This window comes from Coregonus clupeaformis, unplaced genomic scaffold, assembly GCF_020615455.1.
Source record: "Coregonus clupeaformis isolate EN_2021a unplaced genomic scaffold, ASM2061545v1 scaf0100, whole genome shotgun sequence".
NCBI classification, from domain to species: domain Eukaryota; kingdom Metazoa; phylum Chordata; class Actinopteri; order Salmoniformes; family Salmonidae; genus Coregonus; species Coregonus clupeaformis.
In genome coordinates, this window is record NW_025533555.1 from 407,875 (window position 1) to 424,691 (window position 16,817).

The 16,817-nt window shown below is 44.6% G+C and overlaps 1 protein-coding gene across 3 annotated transcripts in view; it reads left to right on the forward strand.

The window, feature by feature from the left end:
- Nucleotides 1–16,597, forward strand: part of LOC121551149 (alpha-1,6-mannosylglycoprotein 6-beta-N-acetylglucosaminyltransferase B-like) — an 86,389-nt gene extending 69,792 nt beyond the window's left edge. For all 3 annotated transcript variants that reach the window (XM_041863700.2, XM_045213334.1, XM_045213335.1), the window contains 6 exons: nt 2,898–3,053; nt 3,161–3,307; nt 3,504–3,620; nt 5,599–5,673; nt 15,073–15,344; nt 15,680–16,597. In XM_041863700.2, coding sequence (XP_041719634.1) covers nt 2,898–3,053; nt 3,161–3,307; nt 3,504–3,620; nt 5,599–5,673; nt 15,073–15,344; nt 15,680–15,878 — 966 coding nt within the window. In that variant the 3' untranslated portion in view covers nt 15,879–16,597. The remainder of the gene's footprint in view (nt 1–2,897; nt 3,054–3,160; nt 3,308–3,503; nt 3,621–5,598; nt 5,674–15,072; nt 15,345–15,679) is intronic.
- Nucleotides 16,598–16,817: the final 220 nt, after the last annotated feature.

A 16,817-nucleotide genomic window follows, 5' to 3' on the forward strand; every position in this document is an offset into this window, starting at 1 on the left:
CCAGAGGACATTTCTCCAAAAAGTATGATCTTTGTCCCCATGTGCAGTTGCAAACCGTAGTCTGGCTTTTTATGGCGGTTTTGGAGCAGTGGCTTCTTCCTTGCTGAGCGGCCTTTCAGGTTATGTCGATATAGGACTCGTTTCACTGTGAATATTGATACTTTCGTACCAGTTCCTCCAGCATCTTCACAAGGTCCTTTGCTGTTGTTCTGGGATTGATTTGCACTTTTCGCACCAAAGTACGTTCATCTCTAGGAGACAGAACGCGTCTCCTTCCTGAGTGGTATGACGGCTGCGTGGTCCCATGGTGTTTATACTTGGGTACCGTTGTTTGTACAGATGAACGTGGTACCTTCAGGCGTTTGGAAATTGCTCCCAAGGATGAACCAGACTTGTGGAGGTCTACAATTTGTTTTCTGAGGTCTTGGCTGATTTATTTTGATTTTCCCATGATGTCAAGCAAAGAGGCACTGAGTTTGAAGGCAGGCCTTGAAATACATCCACAGGTACACCTCCAATTGACTCAAATGATGTCAATTAGCCTATCAGAAGCTTCTAAAGCCATGACATAATTTTCTGGAATTTTCCAAGCTGTTTAAAGGCACAGTCAACTTAGTGTATGTAAACTTCTGACCCACTGGAATTGTGATACAGTGAATTATAAGTGAAATAATCTGTCTGTAAACAATTGTTGGAAAAATTACTTGTGTCATGCACAAAGTAGATGTCCTAACCGACTTGCCAAAGCTATAGTTTCTTAACAAGAAATTTGTGTAGTGGTTGAAAAACGAGTTTTAATGACTCCAACCTAAGTGTATGTAAACTTCCGACTTCAACTGTAACTAGAGAACAAGAAAAGGTATATTACTTTCGTCTTATGTTTGTTCTTCTGAAAAATCAAACTGGTCCAATATGAAAAAATGAGGTGCAACAATGTGAATGATTAATCCTATGGTTTTCATGGGATAATTACCAAAGTTGACTAATCATCTCCTCTAGGGCAATACAAAAAGACATGTTTTTATTTATTTATCCCTTATTTGTGTATAAATTCCAGAGGTACATTCTCAGTGTGGCCTGATTGCTGTGGCCTGATTGTATTGGTTAGTAATAATGAGTGCAGGTCAGCTCATCTGCTTACCCATTACATCTCTATGATCAGTGACCAGTGTGCTGCTGTAGCCAAGGTGAAACCCATGCTTACTCTTCACACTCTCAGTCCTTTCTGCCCATATAAGACAGTCTCATGTCATTTAGTGCTGCTGTTGCTTGGTGAAGGAAATCAGATCACCCCTCTAATTGGCTATGCCAGTCTGTATGCACCAGTGGCGGTCAGGGCCGTAGGTTCACACAGGTCGAGAGACAAATTTTAGGTGACAGACAGTGACACATGGACTGACAGTTCACTTTCATAGCAGCCACGTTGTATTCCTTCTCGCATATGCGCTCTCCTCCTTTCACCTCTTCCACTCACTTGTGGACTTCAATGCACAACACATCAGCTGTATGTGACCAGACGAAAAAACATTTCCAAGCCAAACCGCTACACACAGCCTACATCGTTGTCACCATATTTGCTAAAGTAACGTCATAGTCAGCATAGCTAATAGAACTAACATGTTAGTAAATCCGCTACAATCATGCAGTAATGTTACAGTGTACAGTCAGTAAGCAGTTACACCGGCGGCCCCGGTGGCAATAAATGAGTCAAACCAAAAGCTTACCTTGACTAGGAAGAGTTCCATTGTTGTGTTGGATAGATATAGTTGGCTATATCAACATAGCATCCCTCTATTTGAGGTGGGTGTTTCAGTAGGCTGAACTAGCTAGAAACTGAAAGTGGAAAAAAATGACACTCTTTCTCTCTTGCTTCTCCTTCATTTTGTAATAAATTAGTTTGTTAAAAACTGTTCAACTATTGTCTTTCTCTCTCTTTGAGCCAACTACTCACCACATTTTATGCACTGCAGTGCTAGCTAGCTGTAGCTTATGCTTTCAGTACTAGATTTGTTCTCTGATCCTTTGATTGGGTGGACAACATGTCAGTTCATGCTGCAAGAGCTCTGATAGGTTGGAGGACGTCCTCCGGAAGTTGTCCTAAATACTGTGTAAGTCTATGGCAGGGGGTGAGAACCATGAGCCTCCTAGGTTTTGTATTGAAGTCAATGTACCCAGAGGAGGACGGAAGCTAGCTGTCCTCCGGCTATACCATGGTGCTACCCTACAGAGTGCTCTGGAGGCTCTGTAGACCTTCTTTACAGAATAGTGTGTTTTAATCAATTATTTGGTGACATGTGATTATATTTAATATAGTTTTATCTAAAAATGATAACTTTTTAAGTGTTTAAAAATATATATTTTTAGGAAATTCACTGAGGAGGATGGTCCTCCCCTTCCTCCTCTGAGGAACCTCCACTTGTATACACCAGAGGCTACAGTAGCCACCCCACTACTCCTAGTAACAGTCAGTCACACAGGATTCTGTTCACACTGCCCTGGGCCAATCAGAAGCTCTCCAGGGTGAGAGGCCTGTCAGTCAAGGGGTTTTAACTCTTCTGAGAGATGACCTCCATGCTACTGTAGTCTTCACAGGTTGAGCACATTCTTCCTTGCTCTTCAGTCCCAGGAGGGTGACGCAGATCATATGGAGGAATCTCTTAAGTGGAAGAGGCTGACAGCCAATGTCATGAATAACATGTTTGCCCCTGTCTTGGTTATGCCTGTAACCTTGGTTATGCCTGTAACCAACACACTGAACATAGCTTTATTTTTTAGAAGGACTTTCAACTCATACAGAATTGGTTAAAAAACTAGTTACATTCTGCATATTTGGGGTGGATAGATTGATTATACTGTGTTCCCAGTCTGTCCTAACCATTTGTTCCATTGCCCCGTAGGGTAAGGAAAAGTTCCTGGCCATTTTGCACCGCTACATGGAGATCCATGGGACTGTCTATTATGAGACACAGCGCCCTCCAGAGGTGCCTGCTTTTGTCAAAAACCACGGCCTGCTGCCCCAACAAGAGCTGCAACAGCTGCTCAGAAAGGCCAAGGTATGGAGGGTTTCAATACCTTTGTTATACTATACTTCAAATACAAGTTGCCAGTAAACAGCAGCAGTTTGGTTCATCTTTCTCTTTCTTTTCCTCTCTCAAACAAGCTCTTCATTGGGTTTGGCTTCCCATACGAAGGGCCAGCCCCTTTAGAGGCCATAGCCAACGGCTGCATCTTCCTGCAGCCCAAGTTTAAGCCGTCCCACAGTTCCCTCAACCATGAGTTCTTCAGAGGGAAGCCCACTTCCAGACAGGTGAGTGGGCTGTCTCTGTGGTGTCAGTGGACTGTCTCCATACTGTGGAGGAAATGAATGTTAGTCAGTGAATTAGTGCAAGGCACGCCTCAACCTGACTCGTGTGTTTCTCTGCTTGTGACTGTGGCTGTGTCCATGTATTGTCTGGATGGAGACTGTATTGACTGATACAGTATTGTGTTAATTCCTCCATCAGGTCTCCTCACAGCATCCCTATGCTGAGCAGTATATAGGCAGGCCACACGTCATCACGGTGGATTTCAACAACTCCCAAGAGTTTGAGTCTGCCATACGTGACATCATGAGGACCAAGGTTAGTATGCTAATTTCACTTGAGATGATAATATAATATATGCCATTAAGCAGACACTTTTATCCAAAGCGACTTACAGCCATGCGTGAATACATTTGAAGTATGGGTGGTCCCGGGAATCAAACCCACTATCCTGGCGTAACAAGCGCCATGCTCTACCAACTGAGCTACAGAGGACCACATGATTTCACAGAGATGATAAGCATGGCTGTTCAGAGAGACAAATGACCTTTCAGATGTATTATCGTCACTGCATCTCATTTTAAAGAAAGTCTTGAGTATTAACATTACCTACGCATGAGATTAATGGTGCCGTGGAGGTATATAATCTCCTCTCCCACAGACTGTATTTCCAGTTGTGACCCACTTCTCTGTACTGTAGCTCACATTGCTAATTGAGCTGTTAATCACAGGATCCAGTGTAACTGCAAACTGCTTAGCTGGCTCCTTCCAAGGCCTTTAGTCCTAATTGCCTCGGAGATGGAGTGGCTCAGTAGGTACACTCTGCAGCAGACACCTGGGTTAGTATAGCAGTCTACCAGAGGGCCCATACTGCCTTCTCCAGGCACTACCCATTGTCTACTGAAGATGATATTAATCAATCATGCTGTGCTCAATCTGTCGCTAGGCCAACATGAAAGGTACAGCCAATCGATCACCCACCACGCTCTGAATAATGTGAGAGCATACCCGGCAGGTTAAATATAGCCCAGACTGGCTGCTGAGGGAACCAAAATGGAGTATCCATTGGTTGTAATGCTGCGGTAGAACATGTGCATGCAGTGGGTTAGGAGTGGAGGAGAGGGGCCAAAGGGAAACAAAACAACTAATTAATACAGGACACAAGCACTTTTCATTATGTTGATACACTAAACAGTATACACTGAAGGTGAAGAAAAACATGTCCCCTCTTTGAGCCAATGTGGTTGAACAACACTAATAATCCCTGTGATATTGTGATCAGGTAGTCAGGTATACTGGTCAGATATGATGAGTAAGTATGCAGGAAATGCGGTTGGTTTAGAGATGTAAATGTATTCTACAGCTGAATTCAATTCAGACTCCATGGAGAGCAGTTCTTTTCCTCTCCCTTTTCATTCCATTATATAAAGATGCCCAAAAGGCAAATTGCATTCTGGAATAGCTGATGAGGTGCCAGATACATTTCATTAAACAGATGAAATAAACGAATAAGTGAGCGCTAAAAGGAAGTGAACGCTAAAAGGAACCATTTATCAGTTTAAAAGCCCAAGTGCCTCGGAGAGGCCTGATGGTAAACAATGAGATCTCTTTCAAATGGCACAGACATCTTAGGTTAGGCGATGTGGAATGGGACTACCATCACGCTGATTGAACATTTCCCACTCCAACATATATCATAATTATTTATGTAATCTAACCCAAAAAGGCTTTGGATAACAGCAAAATAGAAAGCATTGACCTGCAGACTTCATCCTATCACACTGATGACTAACGTGTGTTTACTGCTGCAGTGAAAATAAGTGCCTTCTCAGTGCTGTTTTCACTGCAGTGTCACAGCATCTGTTGTGTATGTAACATACATTCTAACCTGTAACACAATGAAATATGCCAGCTCTGGAGAAAGTTTTCACATGATCTGGTGAAGGTCAAAAGTGGGATGCTCATCACATCCTCCAGTGAGTTGTTAAATAGATTCAGACATTCGGTTTAACAGCTCGTACATAACCTGTGGTCGATTGTCAGCTTAATTCACTGTTTGTCATATTGATGTAGTCGATGTTAACAGAATAATGAAATCAAGTCAAAGGCTGTAACCTGTGATGTATGAGGTCATTGAATGTAATGTGAAGCAGGGCCTGGTGAAGCCATTCACAATTACCTTAATGAATATGTCAGCTTTGATTAACGTTAAAACGATGCAGTTCTATTATAGCTGCGGTGTTGATGGAGGTCTAAAGCCGATGGTGTGTGACAGTGTATGATATTCTTTCTGCAGGTGGAGCCATATCTGCCCTATGAGTACACCTGTGAGGGGATGCTGGAGAGATTGCATGCTTACATCCAGAACCAGGTGGGTTTGTGTTGCATACACCGGCCTCCATTACCCTGGAGATGGTGCAGCCAACCTCATCCACATTTATTTATGCACAGGCAAGATGAAGTCACACTGTACTGTGTACATACAGTGGGGGGAAAAAGTATTTAGTCAGCCACCAATTGTGCAAGTTCTCCCACTTAAAAAGATGAGAGAGGCCTGTAATTTTCATCATAGGTACACGTCAACTATGACAGACAAAATGAGAAAAATCACATTGTAGGATTTTTAATGAATTTATTTGCAAATTATGGTGGAAAATAAGTATTTGGTCAATAACAAAAGTTTCTCAATACTTTGTTATATACCCTTTGTTGGCAATGACACAGGTCAAACGTTTTCTGTAAGTCTTCACAAGGTTTTCACACACTGTTGCTGGTATTTTGGCCCATTCCTCCATGCAGATCTCCTCTAGAGCAGTGATGTTTTGGGGCTGTCGCTGGGCAACACAGACTTTCAACTCCCTCCAAAGATTTTCTATGGGGTTGAGATCTGGAGACTGGCTAGGCCACTCCAGGACCTTGAAATGCTTCTTACGAAGCCACTCCTTCGTTGCCCGGGCGGTGTGTTTGGGATCATTGTCATGCTGAAAGACCCAGCCACGTTTCATCTTCAATGCCCTTGCTGATGGAAGGAGGTTTTCACTCAAAATCTCACGATACATGGCCCCATTCATTCTTTCCTTTACACGGATCAGTCGTCCTGGTCCCTTTGCAGAAAAACAGCCCCAAAGCATGATGTTTCCACCCCCATGCTTCACAGTAGGTATGGTGTTCTTTGGATGCAACTCAGCATTCTTTGTCCTCCAAACACGACGAGTTGAGTTTTTACCAAAAAGTTATATTTTGGTTTCATCTGACCATATGCCATTCTCCCAATCCTCTTCTGGATCATCCAAATGCACTCTAGCAAACTTCAGACGGGCCTGGACATGTACTGGCTTAAGCAGGGGGACACGTCTGGCACTGCAGGATTTGTGTCCCTGGCGGCGTAGTGTGTTACTGATGGTAGGCTTTGTTACTTTGGTCCCAGCTCTCTGCAGGTCATTCACTAGGTCCCCCCGTGTGGTTCTGGGATTTTTGCTCACCGTTCTTGTGATCATTTTGACCCCACGGGGTGAGATCTTGCATGGAGCCCCAGATCGAGGGAGATTATCAGTGGTCTTGTATGTCTTCCATTTCCTAATAATTGCTCCCACAGTTGATTTCTTCAAACCAAGCTGCTTACCTATTGCAGATTCAGTCTTCCCAGCCTGGTGCAGGTCTACAATTTTGTTTCTGGTGTCCTTTGACAGCTCTTTGGTCTTGGCCATAGTGGAGTTTGGAGTGTGACTGTTTGAGGTTGTGGACAGGTGTCTTTTATACTGATATCAAGTTCAAACAGGTGCCATTAATACAGGTAACGAGTGGAGGACAGAGGAGCCTCTTAAAGAAGAAGTTACAAGTCTGTGATGAAAATTACAGGCCTCTCTCATCTTTTTAAGTGGGAGAACTTGCACAATTGGTGGCTGACTAAATACTTTTTTTCCCCACTGTATAAAAGAGCTAACTTACACAAACACACACACACACAAACAAGCATAAATACACATACAGGTATGCACACACACACACACACATTCTTGTATAACTAACCTTGTGGGGACACACAATTCAGTCCATTCAAAATCCTATTTTCCCTAACCCCTAACCCTTACCCTAACCTTAACCCTAAAACTAACCATAGCTCCTAACCCTAAACCTAATTCTAACCCTAACACTAATTCTAACCTTAACCCTAAACCCCCTAGAAATAGCATTTGACCTCGTGGGGACTAACAAAATGTCCCCAGTTGGTCAAATTTTTGTTTGTTTACTACTATTGTGGGGACTTCTGGTCCCCACATGTATAGTTAAACACGTCCATGCACACGCACACAACCACACACACACTAAATGTATTTTAATATTTCTTTGCACAATTACACACATTGTCATGCTCCAGTACATTCATCATGCTGAGATGATTTGTGCGGTGCACAGAGGGGCCTGTCTGCCAGTCTGGTTAAGGCCATGGCAGTGGGAGAAGAGGGGAAATAGGGTGGCCTATGCCAAGCCCTGATTCCCCCCCATCTGTCCACACAGAGTAGTGTGCTCAGTGGGCTGTGACTGACAGACACTGAGGCTGCCCGCCTGGCATGTACGAGCCCAGACTTACAATTAGAGACAACCCTTCTATCCTCCTCCACAGGCAGCGCTAACCCACTCTGACCCCCATGATCCCTGCCTCACTGTTTTTTATTTATTTATTATTATTTATTTACGGCTGGGGGGCCGTGGTGTGGTGTGGTGGAGGGGAGTGGAGGAGGCCTGGTTATTGCAGCCGGCGCTGGGAGCCTGTTTAATAAACAGGGCTGGGGGCCAGAGTGAGATGTCACAGAAATATTATTACCTGTTCCTTATGAATAGGCCCGGCTGGGGGAGGTGCTCTCCCAGGCTTGATTCCTGCCTAAACCTCATTTGAATATTGGTGGCATAACTACATTTACATTTACATTTTTGTCATTTAGCAGACGCTCTTATCCAGAGCGACTTACAAATTGGTGCATTCACCTTATAGCCAGTGGGACAACCACTTTACAATATATATTTTTTTGGGTGGGGGAGGGTAGAATGATTACTTTTATCCTATCCCAGGTATTCCTTAAAGAGGTGGGGTTTCAAGTGTCTCCGGAAGGTGGTCAGTGACTCCGCTGTCCTGGCGTCGTGAGGGAGCTTGTTCCACCATTGGGGTGCCAGAGCAGCGAACAGTTTTGACTGGGCTGAGCGGGAACTGTGCTTCCGCAGAGGTAGGGGGGCCAGCAGGCCAGAGGTGGATGAACGCAATGCCCTCGTTTGGGTGTAGGGACTGATCAGAGCCTGAAGGTACGGAGGTGCCGTTCCCCTCACAGCTCCGTAGGCTAGCATCATGGTCTTGTAGCAGATGCGGGCTTCAACTGGAAGCCAGTGGAGTGTGCGGAGGAGCGGGGTGACGTGAGAGAACTTGGGAAGGTTGAACACCAGACGGGCTGCAGCATTCTGGATGAGTTGTAGGGGTTTAATGGCACAGGCAGAGAGCCCAGCCTACAGCGAGTTGCAGTAATCCAGACGGGAGATGACAAGTGCCTGGATTAGGAACTGTGCCGCTTCTTGTGTAAGGTAGGGTCGTACTCTGCGAATGTTATAGAGCATGAACCTACAGGATCGGGTCACCGCTTTGATGTTAGCGGAGAACGACAGGGTGTTGTCCAGGGTCACGCCAAGGTTCTTTGCACTCTGGGAGGAGGACACAACGGAGCTGTCAACCGTGATGGCGAGATCATGGAGCGGGCAGTCCTTCCCCGGGAGGAAGAGCAGCTCCGTCTTGCCGAGGTTCAGCTTGAGGTGGTGATCCGTCATCCACACTGATATGTCTGCCAGACATGAGCAGAGGAGAGAGAGTTAGCTTTAGCAGTGCGGAGAGCCTCCGTGACACAGAGAAGAGCAGTCTCAGTTGAATGACCAGTCTTGAAACCTGACTGGTTTGGATCAAGAACATTCTGAGAGAGATAACAAGAGAGTTGGCTAAAGACGGCACGCTCAAGAGTTTTGGATAGAAAAGAAAGAAGGGATACTGGTCTGTAGTTGTTGACATCGGAGGGATCGAGTGTAGGTTTTTTGAGAAGGGGTGCAACTCTCGCTCTCTTGAAGACGGAAGGGACATAGCCAGTGGTCAAGGATGAGTTGATGAGCGAGGTGAGGTAAGGGAGAAGGTCTCCGGAAATGGTCTGGAGAAGAGAGGAGGGGATAGGGTCAAGCGGGCAGGTTGTTGGGCGGCCGGCCGGCCGTCACAAGTCGCAAGATTTCATCTGGAGAGAGAGGGGAGAAATAAGTCAAGGCATAGGGTAGGGCAGTGTGAGCAGGACCAGCGGTGTCATTTGACTTAATAAATGAGGATCGGATGTCGTCAACCTTCTTTTCAAAATGGTTGACGAAGTCATCCACAGAGAGGGAGGAGGGAGGGGGAGGAGGAGGAGGAGGATTCAGCAGGGAGGAGAAGGTGGCAAAGAGCTTCCTAGGGTTAGAGGCAGAGGCTTGAAATTTAGAGTGGTAGAAAGTGGCTTTAGCAGCAGAAACAGAGGAAGAAAATGTAGAGAGGAGGGAGTGAAAAGATGACAGGTCGGCAGGGAGTCTAGTTTTCCTCCATTTCCGCTTGGCTGCCCGGAGCCCTGTTCTGTGAGCTCGCAATGAGTCGTCAAGCCACGGAGCAGGAGTGGAGGACCGAGCCGGCCGGGAGGATAGGGGACATAGAGAGTCAAAAGATGCAGAAAGGGAGGAGAGGAGGGTTGAGGAGGCAGAATCAGGAGATTGGAGGGAGAAGGATTGAGCAGAGGGAAGAGATGATAGGATGGAAGAGGAGAGAGTAGCGGGAGAGAGAGAGCGAAGGTCGCGACGGCACATTACCATCTGAGTAGGGGCAGAGTGAGTAGTGTTGGAGGAGAGCGAGAGAGAAAATGATACAAAGTAGTGGTCGGAGACTTGGAGGGGAGTTGCAGTGAGATTAGTAGAAGAACAGCATCTAGCAAAGATGAGGTCAAGCGTATTGCCTGCCTTGTGTGTAGGGGGAGACGGTGAGAGGGTGAGGTCAAAAGAGGAGAGGAGTGGAAAGGAGGAGGCAGAGAGAAATGAGTCAAAGGTAGACGTAGGGAGGTTAAAGTCACCCAGAACTGTGAGGGGTGAGCCATCCTCAGGAAAGGAACTTATCAAGGCGTCAAGCTCATTGATGAACTCTCCAAGGGAACCTGGAGGGCGATAAATGATAAGGATGTTAAGCTTGAATGGGCTAGTGACTGTGAGCATGGAATTAAAATGAGGAGATAGACAGATGGGTCAGGGGAGAAAGAGAGAATGTCCACTTGGGAGAGATGAGGATTCCTGTGCCAACGCCCCGCTGACCAGATGCTCTCGGGGTATGCGAGAACACATGGTCAGACGAGGAGAGAGCAGTAGGAGTAGCAGTGTTTTCTGTGGTAATCCATGTTTCCGTCAGCGCCAAGAAGTCGAGGGACTGGAGGGTAGTATAGGCTGAGATTAACTCTGCCTTGTTGGCCGCAGAACGGCAGTTCCAGAGGCTGCCGGAGACCTGGAACTCCACGTGGGTCGTGCGTGCAGGGACCACCAGGTTAGAGAGGCAGCAGCCACGCGGTGTGAGGCGTTTGTATGGCCTGTACGGAGAGGAGAGAACAGGGATAGACAGACACATAGTTGACAGGCTACAGAAAAGGCTACACTAATGCAAAGGAGATCAGAATGAAATTAACTAAACATCTGGGGAAACGAGGCCTCCCTCACTAACCTTTCACTGAAACACTCAAATACAACTCTTCCAACTTCCACTTTAGAAATTATAATTGCTGTAATCTACAGTGTTTAAATGTTTCCAGGAATAGACTAACTTAGTTTATTCAGCTAGCTAACTTGGTACAGTATTCTTCTGTGAAAACCGCCCAGGGCACCGTATCCTATGACGCCATAGCTAACTAGCATGCTAGCATCCAATAACACACAGTTTAGCACCAATACTTGGTTACAACAAACTACCAATGGATCATTCATGTCCGTGTCTAGTTCCTTTCATAACGCAGAAGTAATTAAACGTTGGCTAGCTAGCACAAAGTCAGTCATGCTAGCTACACAAGTGGACTACACATCTCGAATGTTCAGAAAGTGAAGCTTACGTTACAAAATTCTCATTGACTAAAATGATACAGTACTGCTAGCTGGTAATGTTGGCTAGCTAGCAGTGGCTGCGGTGTTGACTGTTTGAAAATGTAGCTGGCTAGCTAACCTCGATAGTTTCTCTATACTACACCTTTTTCATTGATACCAAGACAACTATGTAGCTAGCTAACTTTACACTAATCAAATCGTTCCGTTGAAATGTATTTAGTTGTTACAGTACTGCTAGCTAGTATAGTTGGCCAGCTAGCAGTGGCTGCAGTGTTGCTACCCGCTAGCTAGCTAGCTTTAATGGTCCAGGTAGTGGGTTAGCTAGCTAGCCTCGTGCTTCACCGGGCTCAGCCGAATACACTACAATACTTACCTTCAATAACTACCTACAATAACTACCTGGATAAACTACCAACAATACCTAACTACAATACCTACCTACAATCTAAATGCATGGTTTAAGCTTTACTCAACACATATAAAGAAGAAGCCAAGCTTACCTCCCAGCTTAGAGGAACACAACCTCACCCCATCGCTCCTCAGTAGGAATAGTTCAGTGTTAAATTCAAATCTCCCTACCATCATATCTAAGCCAATATGACACCAATCTCAATGTAAATTCGCAAATCAACTTGATTGGAGGTACACAACACATTCTCCGCCTCTCGTCATGAGCCGTCCGGCCGTTACCGAAAACCGCATAGCAGATTTTCTAACAGGTTGTTAGCAATTGATTTTTAAGAGTATTTCTTGCGCCTACCTTGCTAAAATTCTAGACGTCGGATTAAAACGAGACTATAGCGTCGATAAAGCGACCATGGGATTTTTAAAATGCCGGATTGACTAGATTTGTAGGTGTAACAGTTTTTATTAAATGTATAATTTATCGCTCTCACATGCTCATTTCTGTTCGTTAAGAACCAATGATGTGCTACCTTTTTGTAGCATTTCTGACAGAGTATGTAAGCGGTGCAAATGCATGCTTGCTAGCATCAGAAAAACTCATCAGTTTAATATCCATAATACATTCCAGTACACTCCTTCACAGTGCCAAACTAACAACTCTGCCATGTGTTGGATATTCTTTAACTCTGCCCTGCACACCTGTGTGAAGCTAGCCACAATACAGATTAGCCACAAGAGTGGAATTTGCGGTTCACCTTCAGAATAAAAGTCCCCCATTGAAAGTGATTCAAACTGATACAAATAGTGGTCGGGATGTTGAACAGCCCTTAGCCGTGGTATATTGGCCATATACCACACCCCCTCTGGCATTATTGCTTAATTATAATGTTGTATAATAATGTTGCATAAATCACCTTCCGTGTAAAAACCTAGGAATTTTAAAACAAAAAACAAGGTTTTAATTGAGAATAGGCATTAGTCTGAAGCTGAAAAAATATGAGCACCACAATGCCTATTTCACACATGCTCTACCAAGGTTTTCCAGCACACAGCTTTGACCTACTACAGTAGCTATGTTGTACTTCAAACTATGTGTAGGCAGGTTGCTTAAGATTCAAACCTTTTCAAGCCTAATTCATACTCTTCAGAAGGATAATGGACTTTACAGTGTCCTGCTATTAAAATTAAAATGATGTATACCGGTATGTATGTATGTGTATATACAGTACCAGTCAAACGTTTGGACACACCTACGCATTCAAGGGTTGTTCTTTATTTTTACTATTTTCTACATTGTAGAATAATAGTGAAGACATCAAAACTATGAAATAACACATTTGGAAACATGTAGTAACCAAAAAAGTGTTAAACAAATCAAAATATATTTTATATTCGAGATTCTTCAAAGTAGCCACCCTTTGCCTTGATGACAGCTTTGCACACTATTGGCATTCTCTCAACCAGCTTCATGAGGTAGTCACCTGGAATCCATTTCAATTAACAGGTGTGCCTTGTTAAAAGTTAATTTGCGGAATTTCATTCCTTCTTAATGCATTTGAGCCAATCAGTTGTGTTGTGACAAGGTAGGGGTGACCCTATTTGGTAAAAGACCAAGTCCATATTATGGCAAGAACAGCTCAAATAAGCAAAGAGAAACGACAGTCATCATTACTTTAAGACATGGTCGACATGAAGGTCAGTCAATCCGGAGCATTTCAAGAACTTTGAACGTTTCTTCAAGTGCAGTTGCAAAAACCATCAAGCGCTATGATGAAACTGGCTCCCATGAGGACGCCACAGGAAAGGAAGACCCAGAGTTACCTCTGCTGCAGAGGATAAGTTCATTAGAGTTAACTGCACCTCAGATTGATGCTTCACAGAGTTCAAGTAACAGACACATCTCAACATCAACTGTTCAGAGGAGAGTGCGTGAATCAGGCCTTCATGGATGAATTGCAGCAAAGAAACCACTACTAAAGCACACCAATAAGAAGAAGAGACTTGCTTGGGCCAAGAAACACGAGCAATGGACATTAGACCGGTGGAAATCTGTCCTTTGGTCTGATGAGTCCAAATTTGAGATTTTTGGTTCCAACTGCCGTGTCTTTGTGAGACGCAGAGTAGGTGAACGGATGATCTCCGCATGGGTGGTTCCCACCGTGAAGCATGGAGGAGGAGTGGGGGTGCTTTGCTGGTGACACTGGCAGTGATTTATTTAGAATTCAAGGCACACTTAAACAGCATGGCTACCACATCATTCTGTAGCTATACGCCATCCCATCTGGTTTGCGCTTAGTGGGACTATCATTTGTTTTCAACAGGACAATGACCCAACACACCTCCAGGCTGTGTAAGGGCTATTTGACCAAGAAGGAGAGTGATGGAGTGCTGCATCAGATGACCTGGCCTCCACAATCACCCAACCTCAACCCAATTGAGATGGTTTGGGATGAGTTGGACCACAGAGTGAAGGAAAAGCAGCCAACAAGTGTTCAGCATATGTGGGAACTCCTTCAAGACTGTTGGAAAAGCATTCCAGGTGAAGTTGGTTGAGAGAATGTCAAGAGTGTGCAAAGTTGTCATCAAGGCAAAGGGTGGCTACTTTGAAGAATCTCAAATATAAAATATATTTTGATTTGTTTAACACTTTTTTGGTTACTACATGATTCCATATGTGTTATATCATAGTTTTGATGTCTTCACTATTATTCTACAATGTAGAAAATAGGAAAAATAACGTAAAACCCTTGAATGCGTAGGTGTGTCCAAACTTTTGACTGGTAGTGTATATATATTAATATTATTCCAGGAGACTGGAAGGCAATGTGTCTGTCATAAGCTCTAATGTGATGCCGCTTTTGTTATTCTGTCTAAATCAGAACCCATCTGAATGTATAGCTAATAAAGGAATGTATAGCTCACAGCTGAATTAATTTAAAAAAATATATATTGTCACACACCGGATAGGTGCAGTGAAAAGTGTTGTTTTACAGGGTCAGCCATATTAGTACAACGCCCCTGGAGCAAATTAGCGTTAAGCCTTGCTCAAGGGCACATCTACAGATTTTTCACCTTGTTGGCTCGGGTATTCGAACCAGCAACCTTTTGGTTACTGGTTCAATGCTCTAACCTCTAGGCTACCTTCCGCTTCAGTGCTGAATGTAGGCTACAGTAGAATTGATTGATGAATGTAATGCTGAATAGCCAGATTGTGTAGTTATGCTATTGTATTATACACCTGCAGGAATTCTGTGCACCCAAAGCTCAATTTCCCTCAGCGAATGCCTCCAACAGTTGGCCAGGCAGCCCCCCCAGCCCCTTCGTCCTGCTGCCCAACTCCAGTGTCCTGGCCTGGGCCTCCAACATCAGCACTCCCCCCTCCTGGCCCCCGCTCAGCGCCCTGCGGCTGCTGGCCTCCCTGGAGGGCCAGTCATGTGTGGAGGCATGCCAGAGCGCAGGCCTGATCTGTGAGCCCGCCTTCTACCGCTTCATCAACATCAAAGAGGCCTTCAGCGGGTGAGCTGCTGCTGCCTCCCTCCACCACCATGTGATCACATCACCATCTGTGTTACACAACATTACATCTTTTAATGTATTTTAATTTAACATTTAGCCATTTAGCAGATTCTGTTATACAGCACGATCACTAAGGAAACAAACAGTGAATATGAGCATCTTCAATTCTTCTGAAGATCCTCTCTCATTCTAATGCACTACCCCATGTGTTTTGGTGGTAATGACATTGATAACCATTTATAAAGCCTTTTTTAAACATTGATTATAATGTAAATCGCATAACTTAATATGAAAAATGATATATAAAGGAACTTCTCTCTGGTGTCTCCTCCCAGGCTGGAGGTGCAGTGTGAGGGGGTGGAGGCTGAGATGAACCACATCTTCCCAGCCTTCTCAGTGGAGCGCAGTGAGTGTGGCCTCCAGAAAGACGCTCTGCTGTTCAGTTGTGCCGGGGCCAACGCCAAATACCACCGCCTCTGTCCCTGCAGGGACTACCGTAAGGGCCAGGTGGCGCTGTGCAGAGACTGCTTATGACTATGACCAGGACCTGGGGGAAGATGACCTGCCATCCGCCACTCCTCCCTTAGCCTTGGCCATCCCAGGGGCCCTTTCTATTGGTGGGAGGGACACTGAGGAGGATGGTCCTGCTGGAGGTCACTGTGGGCTGGGAAGCAGCGACACAGAGGAACCAGCAGGGTCGGTCGCATTGGGGTAGAGGAGCAGCTGTACAATAGATCACTGCTGGTATCATTAAAGCACAGGTGGGAATTCTTAATGGAACTGGACAGCTGGATAATGTTAAAGTGAGAAAAATTAGACTCCCTACCTGCTGCTCTGACCAAACAAGACGTGTGGCTGACATGATAATGCATCTCAGGGAAATGCATGATTGTACTGTACCCTGCTAAAGTGATGTAGCTGCTATAGGGTGAAAGGTTTACAATAGTGTTTATGGACTACATTGGGTCCAACAACAGGAATGTTAGGGGGATGGAGTTATGAGGAACAAAGAAATTAGGGGATTCAAAATGATATCCCTGATAATTTTATTGCAGTGCTATAGTTGCTAGTATTTGCATTGCTTCAAGTGACATGCAGATACTGTATGGAATGTAATGTTCTGTAAAATACTTTGATCATAGTGCAGTTGGGATATTTGTACTGTAGATGCACTACTAGATGTAATATTTTCCATGTCTCATACATTAGTATATTTGTACATACAAGTGTTGATTAATAAAAAGACAATTAAAACATTCTGGTACAACTCTTCAACTCTAAAACAAGTTTACGAGTCAGGTTACTTCTTGAGACATGAATGATTCTGCAGATTTAGAAAGTCAATTGAGTTTAAAGCTGTCATCCATCTTTTATGGTCAATTTCACAAAGCCAAATGGAAGAGAATATTCTAATTACTTCTTTCAGAGTTGGTGATTTCTCTGCAGGCACTGTTGGCTTGAACTCATTTAGTT